We start from the raw sequence: 15,862 nt of genomic DNA on the forward strand, positions 1-15,862 counted from the left end.
CGAAACGACATCTTGGAAATGTTCCAGAAATTCTTTTATTCTCGTTATTCCCCTTTCTTTTATGTACGCCGGTATATCCTTTTTATATTCCTCGTGATATATATATTCTTCAATGCTCCTCTATTACGATTTTTCTCTCCTCATTATTTCTCGTACATCCAATTCCCGTTGGAGGAAAAATCCTCTTCGCGGCCCTGGGGGGTGAGAGGGGTGGAGGGTTGTGAGGAAGTCATACAGGTATATGTACAGAGGATACGCGGGTCAACCAATCAACTTTTATGGGGTCAACCGGGTGTGGATAAAGACACGGATTCCTGTACATCCTCGGGTTATCCTACAGCGTCTCACGTTCTCTTCATTTATTTATTTATTTTTTTTTTGCTAGAGTTCTTCGTGGATTCAACGCGTGATAAAATGATACCTCTGGGGTTTTATTAATTTTTTTTTTTCTCGGTGCCAGGGGGAGATATCCCTAGGAGGTGGAGATCATTGCTAGATTCAATTCGACGACATTTTTCTCTTTGCACGAGAAAAAATGAGATTGAACGGAATTTTATAGACGAGTCGTTTAATTTTTCCTGGTTTTTCTTTCATTTCCTAGATCTTCGGGGAAATTCAGCGACTTTCTGATTTTAACAACAATTTCGTGGGATAATGATCATTGTAATAGTTGCAACGACAACAGCAAGTGCAAGATATGTTTATTTATTGATTTAGTCAGTTTGGAGGGGGATATCTCGGGATTTAGGGGTGATATTGAAATTTTTGTAGGAATCTTTTTTGTGGGGATTATTGAGATGCGCAAAAAAGGATTTCATAAAAATTTTGATATTTTCGGTAGATCCGGAGATATTTATCATTCAGTACTCGGGTGATACGTGAATCGTGGAAAAGTTGGGTCAGTTATTTCTCATGGTGTTTATTACCTTTAATTATAGTATCGGGTAATAAATATTCTCTCAGGTTTGTTTGATAATTTAAGGCAGCGCGAAACTGTCACGATTTTATAAACGTCTATAAGTGCGTTGGAGTAGTCCACGTTTTTATTTAAATTTATAAATTTTTGCGTCTAGAAACATTTATCACTCACACTTTCATTCTTCCAGGTGTAGTAATTTATTCGCATATTAGGCGCGAGAAAAAAAAAATGGGATTCCTCCGATCATTGATCACGTCGATGTGTTCATTAATTAATCGACTCGAGAAATATAGAATTAAATGACGATTTTTGTTGCAATCATTTGGGTTCAGTGTAAAACGAACATGAGAGGCAACTAAGTTGATAGTTTTCGTTTAATGCATTATTTTTTTATTGTTATAAGAAATAATAAATTTTTTCATAGTCATGAATTTGTTTTCTTAAACTCTTGATTACCGTTCATATCATTATTATCGTTGTTTATCATTACAATTACCATTATCATCATTGATATTTATAATTTATTTAAATTGTTCTTTTGTATCACTCTATGTACCCATTAATGATCAATTTGTTTTGTTTTTTTTTTATATATAAATAGTATAAAGCTTACTAGTAGGCTCTCGTTTTAGTAATGAAATTCATTTAGGTAATTACTTCATATTTTTACCTGTTACTCATGTTCACTCAATTGTCCTCTTTTGTTCGCCAGATAATTTTTGTTCACCAATTTCGCTCGGAATCACTCTCTCGCACTCTTACACTAGAATATTCATCTTTTTGTCCATCATTTTGAGTTTTTGTGTCTCATCCACTCTTTGTTGTTTCTCTCATTCTTTCCTCTCGCTAGATTTATTCTTTTTTTGTTTATAGTGCTTTGGTACTATGCGGTTGTCTCGTCTAGCCGCAGGGTGGATGCATACACGTGCTATTTCTTCGACTCGCTCTAACACACCTCTCGTTCGCTCCTTTTCTCACTCATGCTAGAGTACTTTTTATATATTTTTTTTTGTCTGACGCTCGAACGATTGCAGGGAGAAAAAACCGAGAGAAAGAACCGCTTCAACCCCAGCGCAAAAACGAATTAACTGATGACAGTGGAGGGAAAAAAAAGGAATTTTCCTCCTCTATTTTTATTTCACTGAGTTTTTTTTTTTTAGCTCTCGCTGATTTGATGAAAACTCAGAATTTGATTTTGCACGGGATTTCACAGCACGCAAATTCCTCGGAGATTAATTTTTTTTTCTCATCCAACGACTTTAATTTCAGTTCGTTTTAGCACTGGGTAATACGGTTTTGTCCCAATTTCAACTGCAACGGGGGTGGGATTAGCCGGGAAATCGTGCGACGATGGCAGAAAGACATGTTTCAATACTAAAAACAAACTTTTTCAGTTGTGGATAGCTCAGTGAGACAGACACTGCACTTCTACGAGCCACTGGCAAATCAATTTTTACCTCTTCCACTGAGCAAAACCATCAACAAGTTTTTTATTACTTCTACCCAACGTCAAGCGAACGTAATAAAAAGTCAAACAATAAAACTGAATGCAGCACTAAAAAATACCCGGATAAATCACCACGTGAATTACAATTGTAACAAACAATAGTAATCAAACCATGATTTGTCGCAATTTGCAAATTAACATAAATAAAAAGGGTTGAGTAATAATTGGTGTCATTTGGCTACTATTTTCCTTTCTGAACGTAATAATTTAAAAAAAAGGACTGGATTTCCCCAGGAACAAATGATATATAAGGACATAATTTTAAGGACAATAGCATTTACTTGGAATGAGAATTCTTTCTCGTTGCGCGATGTCCTTAATTCACCAATTGTTCGGCATTTGCTGCCAGAAGAGCGAACTGGGAGAAGTAAAAAGGGTAAAAGAGTGGTTAGAAAATGGGGTTGATACGCCCAAGGGTCTCGTTGCTCTTCCCGAAGGGCAGCTCTAGGAAGTGAGTCCCTTGGGGAACATTGAGCCATCGTCGCTCGATCATCCCTGGTAAAACCCTGGAGCGCGCGCGCCAGCTTGATATGTCTGCCATTGTTTCGTACTATATTTTTAGTTTTATTGTTGGTAAAATAATTTTTGGTGATAAAAGGCCCTCCTCCGAACCCAACGATTAATTATCAATTATTGGGGGACTGAGGCCTGCGTGCTTCCCCGAATAATTTTCACTAAACGAATGGAGGAAAGCCCCAGGTAAATGAAAAGTTGAAAGTGAATTCAGTGAATAGGAAGATACTTGTGTGTTGTTGCTCGTTGACTAGACGAGGATGCTTCTGGATGATGGCAACCCGTTGCTGAGTACTCCCGTGTTTATTAAGATACTGATTAATGCCAGAGTGAGTATCAGGGTGTGATGGAGGCTGTGGCTCCCACTGCCGCATGTTTCCTTTGAGGACATCTCCAATTTTGCTGGAATTAGATTATAATATTCCGGGATTAATTAGGCTTTAATTGATATTTCATTAACTCTGGATCTTTATGGATCGATCAATTACTAAAGCGTTTACAGGTTTACCGAATTGATTATTTATTAAATAACACAACTGAAAATATTACGAGTTAATAAATTATTGTTCCAAAATATGACAGGTAAAAATATTTCAATAAAAAGAATTATTTCGCAGGATTAGAAGAACAAGGAAGAGAAACAAGAAATTCTCATGTTTAGTATATTGTTTAAAAAATAATTGAGGAAAATATTTTGCCAGTATTTATATAATAATTCTTTTATTGACGATATTTTTAAAAATAATGTAATAAAAGTGTAATATCTCGGTTTGTAATATTTTATGGAATATTGTGAGGGGTAATATTATTATTGAATAAAATTTATAGCGCCCAGGTATCGAATTAAAAAATTCGAACGGGGATGATTCAATAAATTATTAAAATCCCATTGACCCATATTTTTTTATTTATTCAAAGGAATGTCGATGTGAATGTCTAAATGAATAAAATAAAATAAAATAAGAATACGATTCCGATAGTTTCCAATTATTCGTAATTTCCAGTTGAGATTTTCCAGGAAAAATCGAAAATCCCTCTGGAATGAAAACCACAGGATCAATTCAGGGCCTCAACAACTTCCCTAATTACTTCCCGGAGTAAATTCGATAATCCGGAATTGCCGCGTACTGGGATTTTTTAATCACAGTGAAATCCTAGAGCCGAGTAAATGTAAATTTGCAGGGTGGTTTGAAATCGGGGCGAAGGTTGCCTGCCGGCGAAATTTAGATCAGTTGCCCGGATATGGAGAGCCATAAAGTAGAGGGAGGGAGTGAGAGTAGTTAAACCACCCCCTTTTCACCCCCAGACAGCAAAACGTATACGATTTGTATAGGTGATGCGGAGACACGCGTGGCGCATCAGTTTGACCCGGTCTCGAGTCCAGACTCGGTTTACATCTCGAGTGTATATTTTTGTGGGGTGGTGAGGGGGTTGGTGAGGGGGAGGATGGTCGAAAGGCGACTCCAGGACATGGAGCGTTAACGCCGGACGATGTCAACGTCGGTGAATGCAGAGGGTGGATCGAGGAAATGAGGGGAGAGGGGGTGGTAAGAGGGGGTGAAGAGTTGAGGGTGAGGGGGGGATGGTTTGGGTGCGCGAGACCTACGCTCGACGGTGCGGTGGCATCGATCCACCACCGGCCAGTTCCACCCCTTTTCCTTCCACCTCTCAATTCTCCCCATCTCCCTTGCCCTACATCTCTCTTCTTCGTCGTATATTCTATTATCCTCCAGTTGCAATTTTTCTTAATTAATTTTTCCGTTTTTATTTTCAGGCTTCACTCTATTCACCTTTATTCTTTCATCAAATGGCAGGCTCGATGAGAGCTCGGAATTTTTTTTTTTTTGGGACTTTCTCGTTTCGTCCTTTTTGGTTGCTGAATTGCTCGCGTTGGGGGATGATTTTAATTCATTAGGGGAAGGTCTAGGGGAGATGGAACAACATTTTCTTTTTAATTCATGAGTTGGAGCGAAGGGTTACTATCGATTTTGGTAATGGCTCAGTTTTTTGAAGATTTCTTGGAATGTCAGGGGATTGGCGAGTTTTTATCATGTGCTTTTTTTTGTAGCTCTTGGTGGATCTTGCAGAAGGGGTTCTGAGAAAAATTTCGATCGCTCTCGGACTCGGGGATGTTCCGCGGATACTCGACTGGGGAATGATTTGACTTGTTATCTTTTATCTCTTCGTTGAATTTTATTTTTAAAATGGATGAAGCATAAATTTTATTCAATTTATAAAATGATATATTTATATTCACGTGATTATTATTATTATGGTATATATATTTTTGAATTCATAATTTTTTTCCACATGTTTCCTTGGAGAGCGGATGTTTATGATTTTTTTTTAAGAGGTAATTGGTTGGGGTTGTGGTTCATTAGGGAGGATTGTAGGGAAGACACTTGGATTCGCATTTTCTCGGTATTTTACGAGCGAGTGAAGCGAAATAGGACTGCAACCGCATTGTGGAATCGGTAATTCAGTTCCATCCGCCGGGGAGAATTCATGATTCACGATTTCCTTGTCCTTGCTGTGATAACTCGATTTATGGTGAATCTTTGAGGTGGTTATAAGATTTTCAAGGGGAGTTTATGCTTGATGGAATGACGAGAATGCAATGGGTACTTACAGGTTGCAGCGAGAAGTTGTGGCAGATATTTCTTCCAGAATGCACATTGGCGCGTTCGGATGCCATAGCCGACGTCTGACGTGTTTGTGTCGAGTGTCAGGTACTCTTTATCCTTGAAGGTATGACGGGGCCAGAAGGCCTCCGTCCACGAGCCGTCGTCTCCCATATTCGGATCCCTGAACATGCCAACATTAAATTCAAAAACTTTCCATCTAAACCCCATCTCATACAACTCTACATAAAAAATTAATAAATTCGATGGTAATTTGATTTTAGAAAATAGTGAGAGGGATTTATTTATTTTTGAAGAATTGAAGAATATTTAATTTATTGAATAATTGGAAGAATATTGAATTTATTGAAGAATTGGAAGAATATTGAATTTATTGAAGAATTGGAAGAATATTGAATTTATTGAATAATTGGAAGAATATTGAATTTATTGAAGAATTGGAAGAATATTGTATTTATTGAATAATTGGAAGAATATTAAATTTATTGAAGAATTGGAAGAATATTGTATTTATTTTTGATGAGCTTGTTGATGATGCAGTGTTTGAGGAGTTGGAAAATTGATAAAAAAATTCTTACCCGGTCTTGGCGAAATTGGCCCAGTAACGCATCATCCTCTTGGAGAGGTGCACCTCCTCCTTGGTGTACTTTTTAGTACTGTCGAGTGGTTCACCAAATATATAACTTATCTCATCAGCGTGCATCACACCAGTCCACCTCGGCCACGGATTATGCAATGATCTGTGCTTGTAGTAATACATATACACTGTATTACCAGTCTCAGCATAACGTCCCGCAAATTCATTAACGTTACACGTAAACTGATAATCACCAACAATTTTGTCGAGTGCATCACGATTAGCATCAGGATCATCGGGATGCAGCCAATTAGTATATTCGTAAGTAATGGCGTGTCTTCCGAACTGATTCACGTATGGATTTAGTTCGGCTACAGCTTTAATGAACTCTTCGCGTGACACTTTAACATCCTCCGTACCGTCAATGCGAAATAGTTCTGTCAAATAGTAAATTATGAAGTAGAAGCCCTCCTCGGTGTTGGAGCCCATGAGGATATTGGCTTTTTTGAAAGACGACGTTGCCAGGGATTGGCCTGGTGTTTCGTCAAGGAAAGATCCATCGATTACTGGAACAAATGGGAATTCACAGATACCGAGGGTACCCCACTCATTGTTCACCAGTGCCAGTGGATCTGTTTCCATCAGACAATCAATCACTTTCTGGAGATCATTTCGATCGTGCGGACAATCCACTGCTTCAGCCAGTCGCAGTCCGCGGACTATTGATTCTTCGCGGGATATTATCGCCCATGGGGCAGTTGGAGAACCCGACTGCATTATTGCTTGATTGAATAAATTTCTGAAAATTGTTACAATGATTTTAAGTTACTGGATGAATTCTTGACATTCGAAACGAATTTTTCAGAAGTCAGATAAGATCATTTTTCCCCCCTAATTAAAACAAGTGATTTGGAATTAATTCAGGGAAACATGTGCAATCAAATGTTCCATTAATCACTGGCTGCAAAATATTTTCAATGACTTTTCCTCTGAATAACTGGAATTTTCCTGTTTCAATTGATTCGCCTATAAAATTCGTTATCAAATATTTATTTATTTTATTGTAAAGTCTACGTCGATTGCTATCAATTATTCATCGTGGGTAATTGATGAATGCATACCCCAAAACAATTTCAATAACTTCCCCCAAAGAATTTAATGAAAAGCCAATTGAGTAATTGCTGAGTGTGAAACTATTCCGGAAACAGATGGGTGAAGCAGAGGAAATAATGACGAACACTCGGTTACCTAGATAATGGTGACAGCAGATGCATGGACACGGAGACGGCTCCAGCACTTTCACCGAAGAGCGTGACATTCTCGGGATTGCCCCCGAATGCTGCTATGTTGTCCCTGACCCACTGTAGGGCCATCGTCTGGTCAAAGAGTCCAGCATTGCCCGGCACATCTGATGTGCCGAAATAAAGGAACCCCAGGCTAGCTACCCTGTACTGCATCGACACGAGGATGATGTTCTCCTCCGAGACGAGGGTTTTCGCGTCGTAAACGTCGAGAGTAGCCGAGCCAGAATAAAATCCACCTGGAGAAAACGCGATATGGCTGACTACTCACAATGAAAAATCATCCGGCGCTTCTCAGGGGCTTCTCAGGATTTTAACCATTTTTCGCGTTTCAATTTTAATAATTAGGGAATGAAGATACTCATTTTTAATTAGGCTGACATAATTGCAATTTATTTCAGATGCGTCGCTTTTTTACGACAACGTCGGGACAAATTTTACTGCTAATCCACGGAGAATGTTGGAGTAAAAGAAATTTAATTTTATCTGAGTGCAGCTACGAATTGCGTTCTTGAATCTACCAGAAGAGAAAAAAAAATCTCTGAAATCTCTCTCTTTTTTTTATGGGCGCAAATAATCAATCTCTTTATAGGTCTCCTTCTCGTCGAATACTTTCGAATAATACATCCAAAAATAAATAAATAAAACAGCGACTGTAATAACGAAAAAAAAATTTTTTTTCACAAGCATATTACATCCGGTTGATTATCCGACTCGAAATGAAGAGAAAGGAGAATAATTTCGTTTTTTTTGGGAGATTTTCCGGGAGATTTTCCGGGAGATTTCGAGTGGGAGATTTTTTCCGGAGACTTTTATCTTGGATATTTTTTCCTGGGGCAATAATTCTGGACACCGTCGTTTGAGACACTCGATCTTGAATAAATTGGGACTAACTTACCCCCAAAGATCCACACCATGACAGCAGCATTGCTTGGCCTGGGGCGAGGTACAACGACATTTACATAGAGGCAGTCCTCGCTGAGTTCAGTGTTGGGATTCCACATGGTAGCCCCAGAGAAATCCCCGAAGACCTCGTCATATATCTGGACACAACTGTTGGGTAATGTGGTGGCATTGAGAATGCCATCCCATTTGTCGACAGAGCGAGGATGACGAAATCTGAGACGACCTATGGGTTTTTGGGCATATGGTATACTGTAGAAGGCATCAACTGCCTTGCCACTAGGTGCTATCTGGGTAACACCCCGTACACGTCCCTTTCTCGTTTGAATAATGAGTGGATCATCTGAACTGCTCTGGGCCTCAGCGTGGGGCAGTGGCTCCTCCATCACGTGGGACTTCTTCGATTGTTGCTGCTGTTGCTGGTGTTGCTGCTGCTGGTGCTGCTGCTGCTGGTGCTGCTGCTGCTGGTGCTGTTGGCTCTGTGGACTCTGCTGACTTATCTCCTCGTGGGATAGATCAGCATGGTGTCTACTTCTGTGGGAAGGTGATGCCCTGGCCCCAAAGTCTAGGGTTGTAGCGACAACAACAGTCAGGACCACCAGTGTTTCCACGTTCAGGAGGGCGCTACGACCTCTCGTCATCGCCATCGTACTCGCGCCACTCCTCTCCACTCCCCTTCGACCCTGTTTATTTTAATCCCTTGGTTATTCATATAATTATTTTATTTATTTATTCTTATTCTGTATTGTAATAAAAATAATTAAAAATACGAAGCGAGAGTTCAGCGCACTGCTGGGAAATAACTTTGGAAATTTCAAATCATTCTTCAGGGAATTCTTCTTTTGTATTTTTTTTGTGAATTTTCCACGAATATATCCCAAATTCCGCCCCTTCGGAAAAAAATGCATAATTAAAAAATGGCTGTTGCAAAGGATTTTTAATCTCCCTCGGTGCGTTAATTAACGCTGAAAAATCACTAATTACGGGGCTCTTTGAATTTTCCGGAGCCATTCGCCTCGTTCGTGAAAAATCCTGGAAAAATATTGCGATCGTCCGACACAATACTCTCGATTAATTGGATTTTTCAGCCATCTCCCTTCATGACTGGAATCGAGCACCGAAAAACAACATCCCAACTCGATTTTTGTACCGTAGATATTTTCTCTTTGTGCTTGTCTTTTCACTCAATTTTACGAAAAAACGTTAATTAAACGCCGGGTTTTTTTTTTTTTCACCGAGTCATAAAACCCCGTTGTTAACGCTGATGAAGTTGTGAAGCCTCTCATGCAACAAATTCTCCATCGATTCTCCATGTTTCACGAGTTGATTGAACAATCCTCCAACATTGAAAATAGAAGAGAAATGTTGCATAAGAAGTGACGAGAGATAATACTTTCCCAACACATATCAGTTCATATAAAAATATTTCCAATATTGGTTTAAAAAAAAAAGTGAAAACTGGGTCAACTGTCTATTCGTCGTAAACCCCCAATCATATTAATATATTAAATAAACAAATACTGAATTTTAAATTTATGTCTACAAACTCGAGAATATTTTGGAAAACCCAAATTATTCAGATGATGAGCACGCGAATTTTATTTTAATAATAATAATAATTTTTCGTTTTGATTCCATAAATTGTTCGTTGAATCAATTATAAAAAATAATGATGAGTAATAACAAAATGAAAAATATTGGGAAAATGGGGTGATCGAGGTGAGAGTGAAGGTCCAATAGAAATGATGGAGGTTTGGCGAAATTTCAATTGAACTTTCTCTCAGAGTGTATGAAGTGTCTGATGAAATTCGGACATGAACTCCTTATTTTTATCTGGTACTCGCCTCACGTCAATGACGACGTCTGGACGCCTCTCGGTTTTTCAAGACAGCAGCCGAACTCGCCGGCAAAATCCAAGAAGGTGGATGGGTGAAAGGGGGGTGTGTGTGGGGGAGGCAGTGGGAGGAGGGGGTGGGACGACACTTGGGGAAAATAAAAGAGTAGAATGGTTGTAGACCGGTTCTGTCTCTCCTTCAGCGACAGCTACATCACCCTTCCACCAGTCATCGTGTGTCTCCCTGTCCTCAATTTCCTATCCACTTTGCCACCTCTGAAAACACAAAAACAAAAACAAATAAAATATATTAATAAATATTCCCAACCATTGATTTAATCAATTTTTTTTTCAACCATTTCCTATCAAAAATAAATTTATCATTCGGATAAAATATTAAACTCATTTCACCATTTTCACTCAACAACTTTTCCTCTTTTCAATTTTTTATCCTAAATAATCCGTTGTTTCATTTCTCCACTCCAAAATGGATGACTCCCCGTGGAGCAAAGTACAGATAAATGTCTACCCCGCAAAAACTCGGAAAATTCAATTCATCAACAGTCTTAAAGTGAGATAAATCGAATTTTCCTGAATGGAGTTCTGAATATCCATTGATCCAAAAAATCCTCTTTCAATTACCAATCAAAAATTAGGGAGATAAATTCGAGATTGGATTGATTCCAGTGAACTAAACAGAATTCTAAAAAAGAATTCCCTAAAAAAATGTTTAATTTTCCATTGAATACCGGAAAAACCTGGAAACAATACCACCCCCTCAACCCCCCAGACCTCGTACCCCCTTGGATTCCCCAAATATCCTAAGCAGAAAGATGGCAATTTGAAAAGTATGCAGAGTGAGGGGGTTGTGAGTTCTTGGAGGGGTTGTGAGGGGTGTCTGAGGGCAGATGGATGGATATAAACGGGAATCACGCGAACATGCGATAGCGGCCCATACGAGAAGAGTTACCCTCTTGCCTCTCCACCCTACCCCCTCATCCACCACCACTTTTGCACCCTCGAGTTCGGTGTAACGGGTGACCTAGAGGTGTCACTGGGTTAGCGTGCCCACGAGCCATCCATAACCCTCGCCGATATACCAACGATACATATTCCCTCTTCTCTACCCCTCTACACCAACCCTCCAGTGCCCTCTCAAGCACCCATCCAACCCCAACCCTCTTCCGTCTCTCGTCAAACTACCCTTTCCGCTTTTACTCACTCCAATCCTCTCGCTTCACAAGCGTATCCTCGACCCGTCACAACAAAAACCATCGAAACATCAAACGTCAACTCTGCAATTGCCAAAAAAAGTATTTAACAAATAAATAAATAAATAAATATATTCTTTTTATTGTGATATATTGTTTTGAATTTTTTTTCCTTGCGACAGCTGCTGTTTCCGGGTGACTAGCGAGATAAGAGACTTCCACGGGGGTTGCACGAGTGTCCAACGAGTGTGCAATATCTCATCCCCTTCTTTCACCCTCGGGGGTGATGCGGGAGGGTGAGTTTTATGGTTTTTTTATTTAGAAAGAATGCGGACCGAGGTCAGATAGTAATTGACCGTCGAAAATTTCCTCGATTGCAACGAGAGAGAGAGAGAGAGTGAGAGAGAGAGAGAGAGAGAGAGAGAGTGCACTGCCAACATCACGTGAGCGATATCGCGAAAATTATGACAGGGTGTACTCCCAGTGCATTCTCTCCACCCCCAGGGGGGTATCTCGATCGGTCAAGGTCGAATTTTCGTCGCAGTAGAACTGGAGCACATTGTGAAACATAAATGTCTCGCATATAAAACTCGTGGCATGTACTCTCCCCCTTCCACTATTGTTATTTGCCTCGCTACCCGGATAAAAATTGATAGTTAAAACTGTGTCAGTGATAAGGAATTACGGAGACAAACCGTTAATTCCGCGTTCGCTATTTCCACTCAGCCCCAAAAAAAAAAAAAAATGAAAAAAAAAAGAAAAATTATACGCAATGGAATTAGTGGAGGTCACGCAGGAATCGAGGAATTCAGAGCGATCGGTAGTGACGATAACGATTGAAATGGAATTGCACAACAAATTGACAATAAATCCACAACAAATGCACAACAAATCCACAACAAATGCACAACAAATTCATTGGATATCGACATGCGCTTGAAATGGACACCTGACAAATTCCAGACAGAGTAAAACGTCGAGGTGAAAAATGAGAGAAAAAAAAAAATCAAAGCACATTGATGGTTTAATCGCACAATTGAGCATTCACTCGATCGAGTGAAATAACGAGAAAATCACTCAATAAAATATCGCCAATTCCCCTCTTCATGCTGATAACGTCCGGCGCATCAAACCAGTGGATAGGTCGTTGTCAATAACGAGAACTCTCGTGTCCCTTTACACACTTATCCCCCTCATTCCCCCTAACCCCCCATTACCCCCTGGAATCCCCCCATCCCCACAGCCGCCAACCGCAGTTTCACACGAAACTACCCTGCGGTACAGAGCAGAGGGGAGAGCAGTTGAAAACGATAATAGGGACAAAGTACCGACAAATTTGCGGCCACGTACCGTAAAACGAGGGTGGGTTAAAGGGGGGATGAAATGGGTGGAGGAAGAGGCCAGGAGTAACCTCAAAGCCGCAATGTATCTGCAGTACGATTAACCTCAAATTTTCATGCCCATTCTTTTCATCCCCCTCTGCACCCTCATCTCACCCCCCAACGGCAAAACGATAAGAAAAAAAGAGAAAAAAAAATAGGAGGAAGCGCATTGCGTACATTTGCACATTCGCGATACTCGGAGAGTGATAAATCAAGGGGGTGAGTTGGGGTGAGTTGGGGGAGTTGGGGTGAATTGGGGGGAGAAATGGGGGAATCTGAATGGAGTCAAAGTCAATTTGGACGTTGCACGAGTTCACCTCGAAACCTGGTGTGCGGTGAAGACGAATAGATGTGGGTGGTTTGGGGGGTGGTGGTGGATTTCACGTGGAAAAAAATCCACTCGTGGAGAAGGTGAAATGGGGTGGGGGGTGGGTGGTTGCGCCTCTCGGGCAGTGGTACCGAGCCAGACACCGAGACCCATTTCCCCACTGACTTTTCGGGGTATATAAAGCCCTGATGAAAACCGGAGGCCTACATCGCTTTAAATGCCCGGGTTTTCTCGCTCCTAAACATTTTCGAGTGAAAAAGGGGTGAGGAGGGGTGGGAGATGACCTCTCCGCGGGTGTATTTATGAGGTAACTCCAGGGAATTCCCCGAGATGAAGAGAGATGAAAAAATCATGGAGAGGGGGAGTCACGTGGAGGCTCTCGTGATGAGAAAATAAATAAAAATGGGGGAGATGAAAGGAAAATAGAGGGGATGGGTTGCTCGGAAAATGCTTCCTATCGTCCGGCTATTCCGGCTGCACTGCGGCATAGAGTAGCCAACGATTGGTCCCACACACCGACACCGACCTTTCTCCATCGTTCAACAATCTCGACTGCACCGAGGCTCTTCCTCAGGCTCTTTTCCAATACCAATTCACCAGGTTAACTTCGTCACTGTTGCTCCTCCATTACATTCGATACAAAGAATTCAGTCGAGTTCAATCGAATTTATTTTCTATTTGATTGAACATTTCGCGGGATTCATCCGACTTGTTTCAAGATTACTTTATTTAACGTATTTTAAAGAGAGATGTCTTGAGCTGATATCGACTTGAATCGACTGGAAAAATCGACTTGAATCGACTGGAAAAATCGACTCGATGGAGCAAATTTTTTCGGGGTGCATGTAGAGAGAGAATCGCCAAAGGTGTATGTACACAAAACGAGACGAATGAGGGGGTGGGAGTGGCGGACGGAGGTGAAAGGGGTGGAAAGGGAGAAAGAGGGAGAAAGGGGGGAAAGAGGGAGAAAGAGGGAGAAAGAGGGAGAAAGATGGAGAAAGAGGGAGAGGGACAGGGGGAGTTGAACTGGCTACATACGCAATTGCTCCCGTCCCGAATGGCCCGGCGGTAGATTAACCTGGTTTGATAAAAATCAAATCGCCCCAACGACTTCCGCCCATTATCAACACGAAAAAAACCTCTAGCTCGTGTTTTCTCCATTTTTATAAAATCCCCGGCGCGTGAAAATTCGATTTACGTCCGTTCAATCTGTCAAATTCAATCATATCCGTGCAGTTTCTCCTCTTCATCTGGAAAATTTTTTTTTCTCATGTGTGAGCGGAACTAACGAACATCAAACTCAATCGTTGCCGTAGAGAAGTAGATGTGAGTGAGGGAATGAAATGGAGAGATGAGGCGCAGCGACGAATTCTCGAAAGCCTCGTATCGATTGACCCCAACGAGAGCCGTCGGGGTGCGCACACCAGGAGAGAGAGAGACCAAACGATGAGAGCGTGAAAAAGCTCTCGGTAAGGATGGACATCCTCCAGGAGTCCCAGCCTCCTCCGTTTCATCCTTCTCTCCCTCTTTCTCGTTCTTCTATCGATATCGAGATGAAAAGGAGATTGATAGCACTCGGTGCGAGCCTATCAACTGGATTGATCCGCCTATCGTCTCTGGTCTACTATTCCTAGTCGATTTATTCGATATTTAAATGAAGACCGCGTGATCACCCTTATCCCACCCCCTCAATAATTCTCCCGAATTTTTTTTTTTCTCTCTCATCCCCCTTCCATCTTCTCGCACTTTTCTTTTATCGGCCTATCAGTTGTAATAAGACGTGTTTCACACTGAAATTACTTCCGAGTGATTAATTATGCTGTCACGCTATTTCCCTTCTCCGTCGGTCCTCCGGTGCACTCCGGAGAAGGGGATAATTGTTATTAATGGTAGCCTGGTGAGACCTCGATTGAAATTATTCGTAATGACGGGGAAAAAAAAACATTGACAAAAACACGATGAGGATTGAAGACGTGCGAGGCGAATGGGGCAAGAAGTTGTAATGAATTTCGGACAAATCGACCGTCGCCTTCTCGTCAGACCTCATCTGGGGGGTGGATGAGTGAAAAGGTCACAGGATATTTTTGGCGGTTTGCCCGGTTGTTTTCTTTCTTTATCCTTTACCCCTCGAGCTTTTCAAACTTCTCGATTTTTCCAATTTTGCCCGCCAATTTTATTTTTTTTTTTGACTTTCAAATTCCACCGAAGCTACCGATGGCTTGCCGATTCAATTCATCGAATTCAATCAATTGTCCGATAATTTTAGAGCGTTAGGAATACTCCTAGCTTATTTAAATCCCGAGTGAATTATTTGGAAATGATTATCACCGCGAGGATCAATTCGTCGGTAATTTCTAGGTCGGTGTGAATATTTCTCATGCCCATTAATCAGGAGTAATCAGCAATTTTATAATCACGACTCAATGAGGACGGCGATCTTGGGTTGAGACGGGGATATTTTTTATTTCTTCTTTCCAACAGTCGAGTGATGAATCGCGACGAGATGATCTCGTTGACTGCTATCGGAAGTCTCACTTCTCGTTATCAGTGTATGTGTGGCACATAGATACACACCGATTGGATTGGATAGTGAAGGCTGGATTGAGGTGGGGGATGAGAGCGGGTGAAGATGAGGAGTTAACGAGTTTCTATGGGTCAGTCGGGCTGATATGTGTAGAGCTCTCGGACTTCCTGTCTAGTAAATTCCGTAACAACTGATCGTAACTCGAGTACCCTCCCCCTACA

At 41.0% G+C, this 15,862-nt stretch overlaps 1 protein-coding gene across 1 annotated transcript; it reads right to left on the minus strand.

The window, feature by feature from the left end:
- Positions 1-370: 370 nt before the first annotated feature.
- Positions 371-9,040, minus strand: LOC105263484 (acetylcholinesterase). Its single transcript, XM_011299719.1, has 5 exons — positions 8,358-9,040; positions 7,407-7,698; positions 6,160-6,957; positions 5,569-5,744; positions 371-3,341 (listed from the first exon to the last, which is right to left on the minus strand). Exons 1-5 carry the CDS (start codon positions 9,007-9,009, stop codon positions 3,190-3,192), a joined length of 2,070 nt encoding a protein of 689 aa, XP_011298021.1. The 5' UTR covers positions 9,010-9,040; the 3' UTR covers positions 371-3,189.
- Between the last annotated feature and the right edge of the window lie 6,822 nt (positions 9,041-15,862).

Source organism: Fopius arisanus, unplaced genomic scaffold (assembly GCF_000806365.1).
Source record: "Fopius arisanus strain USDA-PBARC FA_bdor unplaced genomic scaffold, ASM80636v1 scaffold00015, whole genome shotgun sequence".
NCBI lineage: Eukaryota > Metazoa > Arthropoda > Insecta > Hymenoptera > Braconidae > Fopius > Fopius arisanus.

Bases quoted from the DNA above. Each gene is read 5' to 3' on its own strand.
- LOC105263484 (XM_011299719.1), bottom strand. From the start codon at position 9,009: ATGGCGATGACGAGAGGTCGTAGCGCCCTCCTGAACGTGGAAACACTG. The intron at 6,958-7,406 runs GTAACCGAGTGT...AACAATTTTCAG, and splicing joins CTGCTGTCACCATTATCTAG to AAATTTATTCAATCAAGCAA. The intron at 5,745-6,159 runs GTAAGAATTTTT...TGGCATGTTCAG, and splicing joins GCCAATTTCGCCAAGACCGG to GGATCCGAATATGGGAGACG.